The sequence below is a fragment of the Garra rufa genome, chromosome 19 (assembly GCF_049309525.1).
Source record: "Garra rufa chromosome 19, GarRuf1.0, whole genome shotgun sequence".
NCBI classification, from domain to species: domain Eukaryota; kingdom Metazoa; phylum Chordata; class Actinopteri; order Cypriniformes; family Cyprinidae; genus Garra; species Garra rufa.
The window spans coordinates 13,182,219-13,198,865 of record NC_133379.1 but is presented as its reverse complement, the minus strand read 5'-3'; the positions used below and the strand labels follow the sequence as shown (position 1 = coordinate 13,198,865).

Sequence of the window (16,647 nt, the reverse complement as noted above, 5' to 3'; positions counted from 1 at the left end):
AATGTGAGGTATAGTGTGCGAATTAAATGTTTGTCATAGGCTAATGTTCCTTACATCTTATGTCATTTAAAAAAAGAGCTTGCTCCAAATGTTTACATTTTGAAAATGTCACATACACAGTCTAAGAAATAAAGTTGTATTGATAAATGTCTTCATCTGATATTTTTGAACAGGTCAGGTGGGGTGGAAGAAATCAGGTTGGTGCAGGAAATACTGTTGGTGAAGAGGTGGAACAAGTCAATAGCTTCCTTTCAAGGGCAGCTCTTACTACAAAATACATGACCAAGTCAGGTTGGTTAAAAAGGAAATCTGAAAAGTACACATATATTATGGACTTTTTTTATATGACTACTGATGTTATCATTTTGGTTTACTACTACAACGCTTAAGTCCACAAGTAAATATTATCATTCATATGACTGTCTAGTGTTTGTTTTAGTCACGTAGGACCTGGTTTGACCCTTTTTTTTTCATCATGTACATGTGTTAAACACACAATACTAGATCGTATAATTGAATTGTTCTTATCTGTTTGTTTTTTTAAGGCAGAGCAGATATGATAACCATGCTTGCCATTAGATGGAACAATAGGAAGATGGAGAGTCTCCATACGACACTAGCGAAAAGATTTTTCAAAGTAAGTAGGCTATACTGCATGTTTCCCTCGGGGTTATGAGGTGCTGTCTTGGCTCTTAAGCTCTTTTACATACATTTGTCTTGTTATGGTCTTGATGTTCTCTTACAGTCAGACGCATTGAATGTTGCATCAGTTCAGTTCTGACATAATGTCTCTGTATCCTCCTTCAGGAAATGAGGGTTACATACATAACTGAGATGTTTTGTATACTGGCTTTAGACACATGTTGCTTAATTGCAAGTAATAGTCAAACTGAACATAAGAAGACTGTAAGAAGTGTACTGTAAGATGAACTGTAAGAAGACAAAAAAGAATCACATAATTAATGGTTCATGCCTTTCTCTGTGTTGTGGCCTAATTTTGCAGTGATGCTTTGTTTTTTTTGTTTTTTTTCAAATGTTTCATTTTTTAAATAGACTACACAGAGAGCAGAAATGGAAGCAGCCAATCTTGAGAGTCTTAAGCAGGAGTTTAGCATCTCTGTGGAAGATGTGGATCGGTGGGTGTGTGATGTCCGGCACTGGGCTGCCACTGGTATGTCATATAGTCGCTTGTTTAACAGTTAGTACTTTTATTTCTATACATTTGGCTAAACTTCAGCAGTGATGCTATGTTTTTTGTCAACTTTTCTTATTTCTGTTTTACCAAGAGAAACGCAGTTCTCACAGTAGCCAGGAAGAACTCCAGAGAGAAATCGATGAGATCATTTATTCCATACGAAGAAAGAAGCAAGATCTGTATCGACAAAATGGTATTCACTATTACGTCACTTTTACATCTCTCACCTTGCAATATATATATATATATTTTTCTAATTTTCGTAACCTTACAGACAGCAGTCGAACAAGGCAACGCAAACGACGGAGACTTGGTGAGCTTAAAAAGACACTCGGAGAGAAAATAGTGCTGTACAACGCCATTCCTGGCTGTGAGGGGAAAATTGACACAGAAGCAGCGTGCAGTCTCAGTGATGTTATTCTGCCTTGGGAAGCACAAGGAGATGGTAAGTTGTGTGTGTACATATTTTTTTACTTTTATAATATCACAAAATGATGTTGATTGTTAATATAAGTAATAACAGTCAATATATTAAGACTGGGTGGTGAAAAATGTACAACATACAGTAAAGAATGATGTTACATACCGTTGTTATCTGTAATGTTACCAAATGAAGTCATAAAAATCTGGGCCCGTATTCACAAAACATCTTAAGGCTTAAAGTATCTCCCAATTTGCCAATTTCGGAGAAAATCTTAAAAATAACGACCATGTCAGTCCTAAATTTAGGACCCTTAAATTTTTCCTTTAAGAGTATTTCACAAAGAGTTTAAGCAATTAATCTAGCTCTTAAATCTGTGAAACATTAACAACTACTAACACCCAATCAGTAACTATCACAAAATGGCTGTTGGCATCAATGTTGCTTGGAACATAAAATAGTAACAACCCAATAACACCACAGATCAGCATTTTGATCTATCTGTCTGTTTGTCTGTCTGCCTAGTGCCGATAGATGTAGAAGTATTTTAAACGGGTAAATTCATTTCCTTGGAGTGAAATTAAATGAAATTGATACATCAGTCTTAAAGAGCTGCAGAACACACAAATTTAAATTTACTTTTATACATTTTGCAGACACTTTTATCCAAAGTGACTTGCATTGCTTTCAAGTTACCATTTTACTTTTTATTTCAACCCATGACCTTGGCATTGCTAGCACCATGCCCTACCATTTGCTTTACATTAATTGCTCTGCTGAAGTGCTCTGAAATGCTCACAGACAGGCATTATGCAAAAGTTGTGACGTATTGTCAAGTATTTTGAGCCGTACTCTAAATTGGTGCTCTGCATTTAACTCATCCAAGTACACACACAGCAAACACACTTGTCTGCCAGATTCAGACATGTGCAGTGTATCTGACTTTTGGTTGTGGATGCGCCCACGCAGTATCACATCACTATAAGCTATAAATCGTCCATACTCTGACTGACTGAAAAGAAACAAATCTTAAAGGGATAGTTCACCGAAAAATGAAAATTTGATGTTTATCTGCTTATCCCCAGGGCATCCAAGATGTAGGTGACTTTGTTTCCTCAGCAGAACACAAACGAAGATTTTTAACGAAAACCGGTGCAGTCTGTCAGCCAAATAATGGAGGTGGATGGGCACCAGACCTTTAAAAGTAAACAAAAACATGCACAGACAAATCCAAATTACACCCTGCGGCTCGTGACAATACATTGATGTCCTAAGACACGAAACGAATGGTTTTTGTGAGAAACTGAACAATATTTATATCTTTTTTTTTTTTTTTTTTTTTTATACCTTTGATACACAGCCACGTCCATCTGTCATGAGCAGGAGTTTATCATCTGGCTCGTTACATGTGAACGCGCTCTGGTGTAGTATACACAAACGCCATAAGGGGAAATCGGTGAAAAGTCCCGGATGAGTTTGCACAAGCAAAGGTAATCTTTTAGCTTTAAATCGGTTTGAACAATCAGGATACGCACAAGTAATTACTATTTTGAATAGCCGCTATACCCACAATCTCTGTGCTCTGTGTGAACAATGAGTGTCGTATACACGTGACTGATCGCTTCCAGCATTTCCGTATACCACACCAGAGCGCTACACGTGTAACGTGCCTGATGATGAACTCGTGCTCAGGACAGAAGGACGTGGCTGTGTGTCAAAGGTAAAAAATGATAGAAATACTGTTCAGTTTCTCACAAAAACTGATTTTTTTGTGTCTTAGGCCATCAATGTATCGTCACGAGCCGCAGGGTGTAATTTGGATTTGTCTGTGCATGTTTGTGTTTAATTTTAAAGGTCTGGTGCCCATCCACTGCCATTATATGACTGACAGACTGCACCGGTTTTCGTTAAAAATCTTTGTTTGTGTTTTTCTGAGGAAACAAAGTCACCTACGTCTTGGATGCCCTGGGGATAAGCAGATAAACATCAAATTTTCATTTTTGGGTGAACTATCCCTTTAAGGGAAAATTATGACCATGTTGTTGCAGTTAAGTTGCCAATAAGTCACGGAATAATCAATATATTTTGAAATAGGCAAGGCAAGGCAAGTTTATTTATATACCACATTTCATACACAATGGTAATTCAAAGTGCTGTACATAAAAAGAATTAAAATCATAATAGCATAATTTTATATAATAATCACAACAACAAAAACGGAGAATTTAAGAACATTTAAGATGATTTAAAAATTGATTTAAAATTAATTAATTAACATTAAAATGATTATACATAAAATAATGCAATCTGTTCGGAAGTAGCACAGTGCTCATTCAATAAATGCATAGCTGAACAGATGAGTTTTGAGTCTGCATTTAAATGTGGCTAATGTATTAGCACATCTGATCTCTTCTGGAAGCTGATTCCAGCTGCGGGCGGCATAATAGCTAAAAGTGAATTCCCCTTGTTTTGTGTAAACCCTTATTACAATTAAATATTACAATTTCAGTTGGTAATTTGATGGTAATAATGATGCCCATGTGACACAGTAGTTAAATAAGCATGCATTGTGCTGGGTAGAACACAAATGAAAACACAGCTAGACGTGAAACTGAATATCATTAATTGTTGTTGTTGTTTTTTTTTCTTTTCAAAAATAGTGGTGAGTCTCCGCTTGAAGAGGCGACTATTTGATCAAGTCATGCTGGTCAGGCGATTGGAGGAGGAGAAGATCATTATTATAAAAGAAATGACTCAGCATTATCAACATCTAAAAAAAGAGCTGGACAAACTGGACCGCCTCCTAGGAGAGACTGAGGAAATGAAGATCCATGGTATGTACCACTTTTTTTGTACTATATTGAAACTGCAAAGCAATATGTCAGTTTTCTATAAATATTGCTTTAAATCTACAAATAATTTTACGTGGCCATCTAAAATGGTAACTGTTTAGTTTGTTTTTGTTATTTTATTTTTATTTTCTGCACAAAAATATACAGTACAGGCCCAGAGTTAGTTATTCAAGCTGCAGTGCATGTTTCCAACTATATCATTCATGAAATACTGTCTAATTATCACTCAATTTTCTTACTTTAGATTCACCCAGAGAGCTGACCAGAGAAGGGCACAAGGGGCTATACTGCTTTATCTTACACAAGCGACATATTCTGCTGCAAAAACTTGCAGCAGTCACCAGCACCTATGCCAGTGTCAACAGTGACACTTCTTTCTTCACATTGGAGGAAGATGTTGAAGAGGAGAGTGAGGACGACAACAACAGCAGTTCAGTTGAGGAGGACGACAACAACAACGGTTCAGAACTTTCTGAAGAAGAGTTTTAAAATGTTAGAACAAACTTTGGAAGCATTTTATTCTGTGCCTTCTCAAAAGACGCTTGAGTTTCAACTATTAAAAATGAACAAATAAATGTCATTCCAACCCTAATTATTATGTCTGTTGTTTTAACACCGACCTGTTTACATTTTTTAGATTTGGATGGCAGAAAGCTCTACATTACCCATAAGCCTGTCACCATTGCTAAAGAGACACAGCTAGATAGACAGCTTTGCTTACCCGTTACTTTTTTATTTTATGTATATAGTTTGTATTCATTTAAATGCCCAACTTTACTACGTAATCACAATCATAAGTAATTTTTAATGAAGCTAATTACAAAGGCTTTTTTTGTTTGTGGGTAACACTTCATAAAAAGGTTTAATTTGCTAACATTACATACATTAGCCACCATGAACAATAAAAATACTTTAGTATAAACTCAGGCTCCACCCACTGACCCACCGGTGTTTCTTTTTTAATTATCATTAACAATCCAAAATGTGCTGCAGAGCTGAAGGGATTAAAAAGTTTACAAAAATACAGCAATATTAGAATACAGTTATTCTTATTTATTTTCCATTTTTCACCATGATGTATGCACTTTATGATATATACTGTGATCATAGTGCTCTAGATTCTAATTCTGGTGATGGCCTATGCTTACAAGTGGTTCACAAGTTCATGTACACATTATTCATTTGCCATTCTTTTACCCAACAACAGCAACTGAGTGTAACACCTTTGGTCTAGTGAGAACTTGGGCTGGAGCTAAATCGTAAATAATGACATTCATTAGAAAATGTAAAAGGGTTTAGGGCAGCAGTCCTTATAATGAACCTCAAGATCCACTTTCCTGCAGAGTCTAGCTCCAACCTTCATTAAACACACCTACCTGTAATTTTGAAGTAATCCTGAGGACCTCGATTAACTTGTTCAGATGTGTTTGATTAAGGTTGGAGTGAAACTCCAAAAATGAAGTGGATCACGAGGTCCAGAATTGAAGACCCCTATATAGTTGAGGGGTATGTTTAATGTAGGACAGGGATGTCAAACTTTCAAAAACAATGTTTCAATGATGCTCCAACGCAAAAATCTGTGGTTTTCAAATAAGCTTGAAGGACTTGATCATATGGATTAGATGTTTGAAACTTCTTGTGTAGGGGAAAGAAAATACACTTCATAAAGCACATGAAATGCATGATAGGAATACATGTGTTAGTATTCCCAATGGGGCTAAAACTAACATGTCATCAGTTTGCATTTCCACTTTCCACCCTTTTGATCATTTGGTAAATTTTTCTTTGAAATTAAGGGAATGAGGGATTTTGAATTTGCAGTGGGCTATATTGCTTCATGCATAACTGCGGATGATGTATAGTGCCAATGAATGAACAACATAGAACTAATACTGCATTAAAAACAAGAACATGCTCATTTCTAGCACATGAGTAAGAAAAGAGAGCTGAAGATAAACATCTGGTACTGATTTTGTTGATGTCATTTGTGTGATAGAGTAAACAGCAATAGTGAAGTGCGACAATATGTTTAACTTGTTATCCTTGCTTACTTGCAAAGGATGCAGATTATTGCAGTTCATCCATTACATTTCTTGGTGTTCATCCCGAAAAGCAAATAAATTATTATCATTATTATTACTACCCAGATGAGCAAACTACATCTTGCAGATGTCTTGCAGATGTAAATGCAGACGTCAAATAGACATCTCCGAGATGTATTGTGCCATTAGGGTACTGTCAAATAATACTACTCTCGTGACACCCATCAAATCTATTTCAGACATGATGTAAGAATATAAAAGGGGAATAAGAGAAAAGACTCAACATAGTTTGTCCATGATGAGGAGAATACATATGTGTAGATTTTACTGCACTTCCACCCCCAGGGGCCCAGTAGCAGCCCATGGAAGAGCAAAATAAAAAAATTAAAAGTACACATTTCAAATGGCCATAACTCAAAGTACAGTTAGCATATCAAAGAAAACCTTTGCAGGATAATTGCTTATGATGTGTTTAATTAACAATGCTGTGCACAGTTTTCAGACATGCATGGGCAGGTGGCTTTAATTTTTTTTTTTTTTTTTTTTGCTCACAATAAAGTATTAAATTTCAGCCTGCCCCTAAAATACGTCAGAGATTTTCACAATGAATATACTTATATATCCTATTGTCTATGAAAGATATTAATTATATTGTTTTAAAACTAAATGCTTTAAACTACATTACCCATAAGTCTCTGTGATTATATCAATGGGACGGGAAAACATGGCGCTGTTATTTGTAGTTCGTTGAGGTTTTTAGTAAGGCCCAGGGTAGGGTTAAGATCTCTATAACTGTGTGTTTTCTTAAAACATAGCGTCACTTAATCGTTGACCTAACCTATTACCAACGTAATAATAGCATCAAAATACAAGTTATAACATGGAGCGCTGTTTTATTTTGTTTAAAAGATAGTCCAATCACAGGGAGCACGCGAGAAAGTCACAGCCAATTACAACCCACTTTAAGAAACACAGCCCCATACTTACTTGTCCATTTATGGTAAATTACGTCAAATGTTTCCGGTGACCCAAAGTATACATCCATACAGACAGTACAAATATGTACATCTTCTAGTTTTTTCTTCTACATCTTCGAGCATGAAGAAGTGATTCAATTATTATTATATTAATAAAAATGAACAAATGTCCAATACAATCTTACTGTAAAGCTAAAAAAAATCAAGGTGTAATTTCAAGTTCATTTCTGATTTCATTATCATTTCTGTAATACAGTATCATCAGCAACACATTTCAGTGTGTTATAATGTTTCAAAAGGATTCCATGAACACTTATCTGCAGAGAAAATATATACCAGGCTCAGATGCTTGCTCATTTGGAAGGAAAATATATTGGTGTATCTTTCCACAAACACACTTGAAAACATCTTGGCTGGGGGCTAATAGGTACTTTCTGGTAATGAATAATAAAAACTATTTATATATATATATATATATATATATATATATATATATATATGTGTGTGTGTGTGTGTGTGTGTGTACCTGGTATTCATCATGTTGTGGGGACCAAATGTCCCCACAAGGATAGTAATACCAGTAGATTTTGACCTTGTGGGGACATTTCTCAGGTCCCCATGAGGAAACAGGCTTATAAATCATGCACAATGAGTTTTTTTGAGTAAGTAAAAGTGTGCACAATCTCCTGTGAGGGCTAGGTTTAGGTGTAGGGTAGGTGTAGGGCGATAGAGAGTACGGTTTGTACAGTATAAAAACCATTACGCCTATGGAATGTCCCCATAAAACATGTAAACCCAACATGTGTGTGTGTGTGTGTGTGTGTGTGTGTGTGTTGTGTTATATACATACAGTATATATACACAAAACAACAACAGTGCATGTATTTATATGTCAATTAACAATGACAAACAATTTTAAAAAGCAAGTGTATTTAAAAGAACAAAGCCACTAACAGATTTGAAAAAACTTTTAATCTATTCACCAAACAGAAAACACAGGCAATATGATTTACAGAGCTGTTACAGGACATTACAGGAATAAAAAGTGAACTAATGTGAAACAACACTGAATGACAAAATCACAAAATCTAAATTCGGTCTCTGCAACTGTGAGGTATTAGCAATACTAACAAACATTACATTACAGCACATACATCTTTAGGATGAACTTTGAATATTTCCTTGCGGCTCCCAGGTGTTTTTCCACTTCATCCCACTGTAAGACAGAAAGACAGCACAAAGCATTAGTCATTTTGTTAACACTATCTTGACAATGTACAATAAGACATGTAGTTTTAAAGTATGCTTGCATTCCTATTTTTCAAAACATAATCTACATTATTAATTTGGTATTTCATTTTTGTGTATATTATGTAATTATTATGTAATTTAATTGTTTGACATTGCTCTCGATGTGACAGTAACACCTTTTTCACTGATTTGGTTCCGTGTTCAGAATCAATTTTATTCTTCTTTGACAAAATTATAATGCAATTCTCAATAAAGCACTGATAAAAAAAAGCACTTCAAACTAAGAGTGGTTAAAAATATTAAAGAATAGATCAAAAAATTAAAAGCACATCACATTTTAAATTAAATTCCAATTACACTCAAGTCTGAAGTACTAATGGTGTTGTGAAGGTGATTAGAGATGTTATAAGCCTGTGAGGGATAGGCGCACATCTCCTAAATGAAATGCCATGTTATTAAATGTGTTGTTAGAATGTTCTGCTAAATAAACAGAAAAAATTTTCTTTCCAAGAAATTTCAGAGGACAAACTTTCATACCTATCATGGCATCGCTTTGAAAAAAGGTAAATTGATCATAGATAGTTTTATCTGTTGTGATTTGTGTAACATGGGTTATGTGGTTCATATTGTTTCACTCAAGAAAACTATTAATATTATTATTCTTATAATTAAATTTTAGCCATAGATTTAAATCATTTGTATATCCAATGTACTACATTGCCAAAACAGAATTAGAATTTTGTCACTCGCTTGGCAATCAGACTTCAGTGACACTGATGAAACTGCAATTTTAGTTAAAGCTGAATAACGGTTTATAAAATGTTTGTTTAAATAAAGAAAAATTCCACAATTGATATAAATGTTTTTGTTTGTTTGTTTGTTTGTTTTGTTCTGTTCAATTAACTACAGTACAGTACACCTCAGATAACAAACATACCATCCAGAGCAAGGATGCCACTGCACCAAAACTTCTGCATGGCCCTTAGAAAAATAACAGAAAGAAACATGGCAATAATAAATAATAACATAAATATAAATATATAGCAATAATGATATTAGCATAATAAAATATATTACTATATTATCAATTCAATTTTGCAAAAATACAGAACTTTTTATACAGAAGTTTTTATTTTTTGCCAAATTAAAACTGGAAAATACTTCACATTTGTAAAACTTAAATTGTATTGTTAACTTAAAATTTGTGAGAACATGAATGCCTAAATCTGGAGCACAAAACCAGTCATTAGGCACACAGGTATACAGAGTATCTGGAATGAATTCACAGCGCTTCTCTTTTTACACATTTTTTTTAATGTTACAGCCTTATTCCAAAATGGATTAAATTTATTATTTTGCCCAAAATGTTATGGTCTGAAATTTTCATCAAGCACAACTTTAAAGGTGATTTTTCTCAAAATTTTATTTATTTGCACCCTCAGATTCTAGATTTTCAAATGGTTGTATCTCTGCCAAATATTGTTCTATCCTAACAAACAATCAAGCTTATTAATGAATTAATGAACTAGCCTATTTCTTATTTTACAACATACAAAATAGCTAATTAGTATTATTGTGAATGTGTCTGTTTAATTATTATTATTATTATTATTATTTATTTTTTCAGTACATTTTTTTTTAACAAACCTCCCTGATTCTCTTCCTCAAAATTTTTTTGTAGGGGAAACTGGTGGAGTCTTTATGAATGGGGCACTCTGAAACAAATTAGAAAATGGTTACACTTTGTAACAGACATAAGTAAAATAGACATCTACATTCAACAGACATCTCTATAAATTGGCATGAGGGTCATGGATAAAGAGAATTTTTAAAAGGGAAACTGAGAATTCAGCTGAACAGGACCCTTTTCATTGATATTACAGTAATATGGAATGAAAAAGAGACATTTTTTTTAATGTTGGAGTTTTCACTACTATTACCACCTGAGTTTGTGAATGTACATTCAACTTATAAAAGCTGAAAGTGCTACAGCCATTTGTACAGTACATTCAATGTGCCTGACTGCCAGAGTCAATAGCTTCCAGTTAATTTAGCTTTATAAAAACAGTCTGATATGTTGCCTTATTGTGCAAACCTTTAACTGTTATGACATTATTTTAATTTCAATATCATATTCAGACACACTGGTTTATCACATGTGTAGATTCAACATTTACTTCACTGTTTTTCTTCCTTTTCTTACCTCCATGTTGCAAAATAATATGGAAACGAAATGTATGTCTTTATATTATATATAATAATTATATTATACATAGTCCTTTTTGTGAAAAAAAAAAAAACTAAGCTTGGGTTATGTATACTACACTATTCACTGCATAACATTAAATTGCCAAAAATAAATAAACAAGACACAAGAAAATAAATAAAACATATGTGACCCTGGACCACAAAATCAGTCATAAGGTTAAATTTTACAAAACTGAGATGTATAGATGAAAGCTCATGAAAAGAGATGACATATGAAAGGTCAATAAATAAACTTTCTATTGATGTATGGTTTGTTAGGATAGGACAATATTTGGCCGAGATACATCTGGAATCTGTATGGAATCTGAGGGTGCAAAAAAATCTAAATACTGAGAAAATCACCTTTAAAGTTGTCCAAATTAAGTTCTTAATGCATATAACTAATCAAAAATTACATTTTTATATATTTACAGTAGGAATTTTACAAAAACTCTTCATGGAACATGATCCTTACTTAATTTCCTAATGATTTTTGGCATAAAATAAAAATCTATAATTTTGACCCATACTATGTATTTTTGGCTATTGCTACAAATATACCCCAGTGACTTAAGACTGGTTTTGTGGTCCAGGGTCACATATAAGATGCATATTACAATGTGTGCCTTTCTAACCTAGTCCCTAAAAAAAAATGAGAAAGGTCCTGTTCCAGTTAACTAAAAGTTAACTGTGTTTCACACAGCAAAAACTAAGAACAGTTTTGATTCATATATCAAAACTAATCCACAAATTAACAAATCCATAATTACCTTTAGGTTCTGTTTTCCTCTTTATTTTTCTTTTTTTTTGTGCATAAGACACTGAGTCTGGACTGCCTAGCTCAGTGGACACAGGATTGAGTTTAGAAGAAGCAGAAAGGATAGAGGCTGGTGGCAGAGAAGAAGCCAGGGAAGAAGATATAGGACTGGGGTCAGGGTGAGAGACTGAAGGAGCAACAGATAACGACAAGGAGTTTGTGAAAGAAATAGGAGAAGCCAAGAAAGAAGATGCAGGAGTTTCAGACTCAGGGGGGAGCGGAGGTGTTGACTCTGATGCCGGGTCTGCTGTGTTGTCTATTGGTGGAGTCTCTGTCTGTCTGCTGGTTGTTGCTGGAGTCTCGACCGTGCTGCTTGCTGCTTTCTCTGAGTTATCCACTGTTGGAAAAAAAAAACAGAAAATTGTGATATGAATCTAATAATCTGCGGTAATCAACAAATTTGAAAACAAATCTTCTTAAATGCTGAAAAACACTATGCAACTTTTAAACTCTGTATTGAAATAAGAAACTAAAATATATGTGCCTTACTGCTAAGAAGGCACATGATAAATCAAAATATAAATAAATATATATATATATATATAATATATATTAAACTCTGTAAAATGATCAGACAAGTTTGATATCCTTCACCTGGATGGAATCACAGATAGAAGCTTAGCTAAAAAGAGTATGTGATTTTCTGTGAAATCTTACAGCCTAGAATGTGAAGGCTGGCTCAGACTTTCAGCAACTAGCATCAATACATAATGTGAAATTGAATGACCAAGTGTTCACTGCCATGTACATTTGCAGTTCATACACTATGCTCATCTCATTATAGCATTTCTTTATAAATAAAATAATCAACTGTACAATGAAAATAAACATACAGAGGCCCATTGTGGTGGTTATAGGGCTTCAGACACAATCTGTTTGCTGTAAAGGATCATGCCAGTTCTATTGAATGAGACATTTTACCATTACAGGGGAGCAGAGGTGTTGACTCTGATGCCGGGTCTGCTGTGTTGTCTATTGGTGGAGTCTCTGTCTGTCTGCTGGTTGTTGCTGGAGTCTCGACCGTGCTGCTTGCTGCTTTCTCTGAGTTATCTTCTGTTGGAGAAAAAAAAATTGTGATATGAATCTAATAATCTGCAGTAATCAACACATTTAAAACAAATCTTCTTAAATGCTGAAAAATACGATGCAACAATAAAACTCTGTATTGGCATAAGAAACCAAAATATATGTGCCTCACTGCTAAGAAGGCACATGATAAATCAAAATATAAATATATATATATATATATATATATATATATATATATATATATATTAGTGGTGGGCCGTTATCGGCGTTAACGTGCTGCGTTAACGTGATACTCATATCGCGCGATAAAAAAAATACCGCCGTTAATCTATTCTCAAAGTTGGGTTGGGAGCTGGGTCTAAACTACGCAAGATATGATGACTTTCACCTTGATATTTTAGCGCGGATGACGTATATCTGGTTGAATTGCACTGTAGGGGGCGAGAACAAGTCTTCAACTTCTGTGAAATTACCACATCAAATGAGAAGTGCAGACATGGATGCAGTTATGAAGCCGCTTCAGGGCAGGTGCGTGCGTTGCTAGACCCTTTTTACTGGGGCACGAGCCCCAGTGAAATTCTGCTGTGCCCCAGTAAAATCTCAAATTTGAGTTATAATTTACTTTGATAATCCCGGAATAAAGACATTAAACTATATGCAACAACTGAATTGACGCTTCTAAAAGCAACGCAGTTTAATGGAAGACTATGCACGCAGATAAGCTATCCATACCCGCGCGCCAGTGTATTTTACGGGAACGCGCACGTCGTACAGCCGCAGAAGTACTTGGTTACACAAGTTTGTATAGTTAATTGTGTTGTAAATGCAGTTGTCAAGCAGTTTGTAATGCATTTTGGAAACAGGAGATGAGCGCCTGGTCTAATGCGCCACCTGGCTTGAGAAACCCGTTCTCAAAGACTTACTTTTAGTCATTATTTGGGTAGCACACATATTCTGCCTTCAGCAGAATTCAAATTAGCCATTTTAATCTAGATTAATCTAGATTAATTTCAAGATTTAATCTAGATTAATCTAGATTAAAAAAATTAATCTATGCCCACCACTAATATATATATATATATATATATATAATATATGTAAAACTCTGTAAAATGATCAAACAAGTTTGATATCCTCCAGATAGAAGCTTAGCTAAAAAGAGTATGTGATTTTCTGTGAAATCTTACAGCCTAGAATGTGAAGGCTGGCTCAGACTTTCAGCAACTAGCATCAATACATAATGTGAAATTGAATGACCAAGTGTTCTCTGCCATGTACATTTGCAGTTCATACACTATGCTCATCTCATTATAGCATAAAGTAGTGCAGAATAAATTTATTACAGTATAACAGTAATCTAAAAATGTTAAAAACAAACATTTATTGTAGGATGGGACAATAACTTAATATCTATATATCATGGCATAATTTTTGTCAATAACAGTGATATAATTTTTAAACACAATTTAGATATTTCAGTATAGGCTACATTGCAGCATTTGTCACTGACTGATGTTCAGGGTGCAGCTGTCAGAAAGAGCAGAATACTGACAGCAAAAAGCAGCAATCCTGATCACACACACAAATTTGACACACATAGTCGAATTAACCAATAGTTTTAGTTTTTGTAGTGTGTAGTGTAGAGGCGACGGCCTCTAGAAAACACATTATGACATGTGACACAGCATGTGGTAAAGCTGCACAAAATTATTTAGATAAAAATAATTACATAATGTTCTCATTATTTACGTAAATTAATTAAAAATTAAAATTCATCCCATCCAGGCAAAATTATATATACAAAAAAAGCTGTTTTTTTTACAGGAATATTGAAAAGTTCTTTATAAATAAAATAATCAACTGTACAATGAAAATAAACATACAGAGGCCCATTGTGGTGGTTATAGGGCTTCAGACACAATCTGTTTGCTGTAAAGGATCATGCCAGTTCTATTGAATGAGACATTTTACCATTACAGGGGAGCAGAGGTGTTGACTCTGATGCCGGGTCTGCTGTGTTGTCTATTGGTGGAGTCTCTGTCTGTCTGCTGGTTGTTGCTGGAGTCTCTCCCACTCTGCTTGTTGCTTTCTCTGCAATAGCCACTGTTAAAACAAGAAACAAGAGAATAATAATAATAATATTAATAATTCAACAATAACTCAGCAGTAATTAAATAATAAAAATAAATAAATCATTCTTGTTAAGTTTATGGGTTGTATGGGTCCAAATTATTTTGGACACAAGAAAATAAATATTAACATTTTGCTAGGAGACATGATAAAATAAAACAATATGAGTTCTAAAATAAAAGTACTATTGAATGAGACATTTTCAAATAAAACAAGAATACACATCATGCTGTTCACATGGTAAAGCAAAACTTTAATTCTGCTAAGCAAATTTATGTAGGGTTTGCAAAACCCATTATTGCGTTTTTTTTTATTTTATTATTATTCCTCAAATAAATCAAGGATGCACTTATAAACAATGAAATAAGTAAAAATATAGCATGCACATTTGTGTTTATTACCATTCAGAAGACTTTCATATAACCTCTTTATTGTGACAAATGCATCCTGTGCATCTTCTGTTTCCATCTTCCATGGACAGAAGCACTCTGCAGAAAAACCGTTTGAGGTTCTCTTGGCAAGGAGAAGGACTGGATACCTCTCTAAAAGTTGCCATTTGTGGAGCTGTAATAAAATTGACACAATAAATGTAAATAAAATTGAAAAAGATTATAAGACTGAAATTCTGATAAATAACATATGTCAGTGTGTATGTGTGTGTGTGTGTGTGTGTGTGTGTGTGCCTAGACAATAATAGATAAGCTATGCATTGTAAATTAGACTGAGCTAACTGTAAAAAAAAAAAAAAAAACTAAACAAAATGCACACACACATGGTTGACAACTATTTGAATTCACTGACATCTGTCAGACATATATTAGAGCTGTCAAAGCAAATAACAATACACACATGTACATATGCTGTATGTACACGTTGATATATAAGTGTATATGTGTGTGTATATATACATAAACCCTTATATTTCTAAGTATACATACAGTTAATATTGTGTGTACAAACTAGGGTTGAGTTAAGTTGAAGCTAAAATCTGCAGGACAGTGGCCCTACAGGTTGGAGTTAGACACCCCTGTTTTTTTAGAAGTAACTTCTGATTTAGTGTCCTTTATCAGACCTGAGCACAGTGGACAAAATAAATATCATGCTTTAGTCAATATACACGATGAAGAAAGAATTGTTTAACTGTTTAAATCTAAAACTGCATATATAAAAGTAAAGAACAGAGAGTTTACTAACTATATCTGAAAGAAAAACCTACCAGTAGATTGGTTCCATCATACACTTTGTTCACACTGCTGTTTTTTTTTTGACGCTCTTTCCATTCTTGGGAAAGCTGTTTCTTTTTTTCCTCAAGCTTTTGCTTATATGGCTGTTTGGCACTACAGTGTAGGCACATTTTGCTTGCAACTCCAATTTTTTTCCTGCATTTGTAACAGTCCTTCAGAGTAGGCATCTGAAAAAAAAACATAAATGATAATTAGAGTACAGCATGCTGTGTTAAGAGGGGATAAGAAATATTTTTTCACCTCTACTATGTTGATGAAACTCACAGTCTTAGAAAATATTGTCACCACAGTGAGCTAATGTCCAAAGCTTTTAACGATAACTGCAGCTGTATAATGCAACATGCAGGAGAGCTCTAAACAAATACCTGCTGACGTATGTGCACCCTGAAAGAATGTATAGACACATGTAATTGACTGGTGTCTGGTGTTGCAAAAAATCCTG

The 16,647-nt window shown here is 34.3% G+C and overlaps 1 protein-coding gene across 1 annotated transcript; it reads left to right on the top strand.

Moving 5' to 3' along the window:
- The first annotated feature begins 177 nt into the window (after positions 1-177).
- On the top strand, positions 178-5,049 carry LOC141291872 (uncharacterized). Its single transcript, XM_073823886.1, has 7 exons — positions 178-291; positions 546-637; positions 1,054-1,198; positions 1,287-1,388; positions 1,470-1,640; positions 4,277-4,450; positions 4,713-5,049. Exons 1-7 carry the CDS (start codon positions 279-281, stop codon positions 4,955-4,957), a joined length of 942 nt encoding a protein of 313 aa, XP_073679987.1. The 5' UTR covers positions 178-278; the 3' UTR covers positions 4,958-5,049.
- Positions 5,050-16,647: the final 11,598 nt, after the last annotated feature.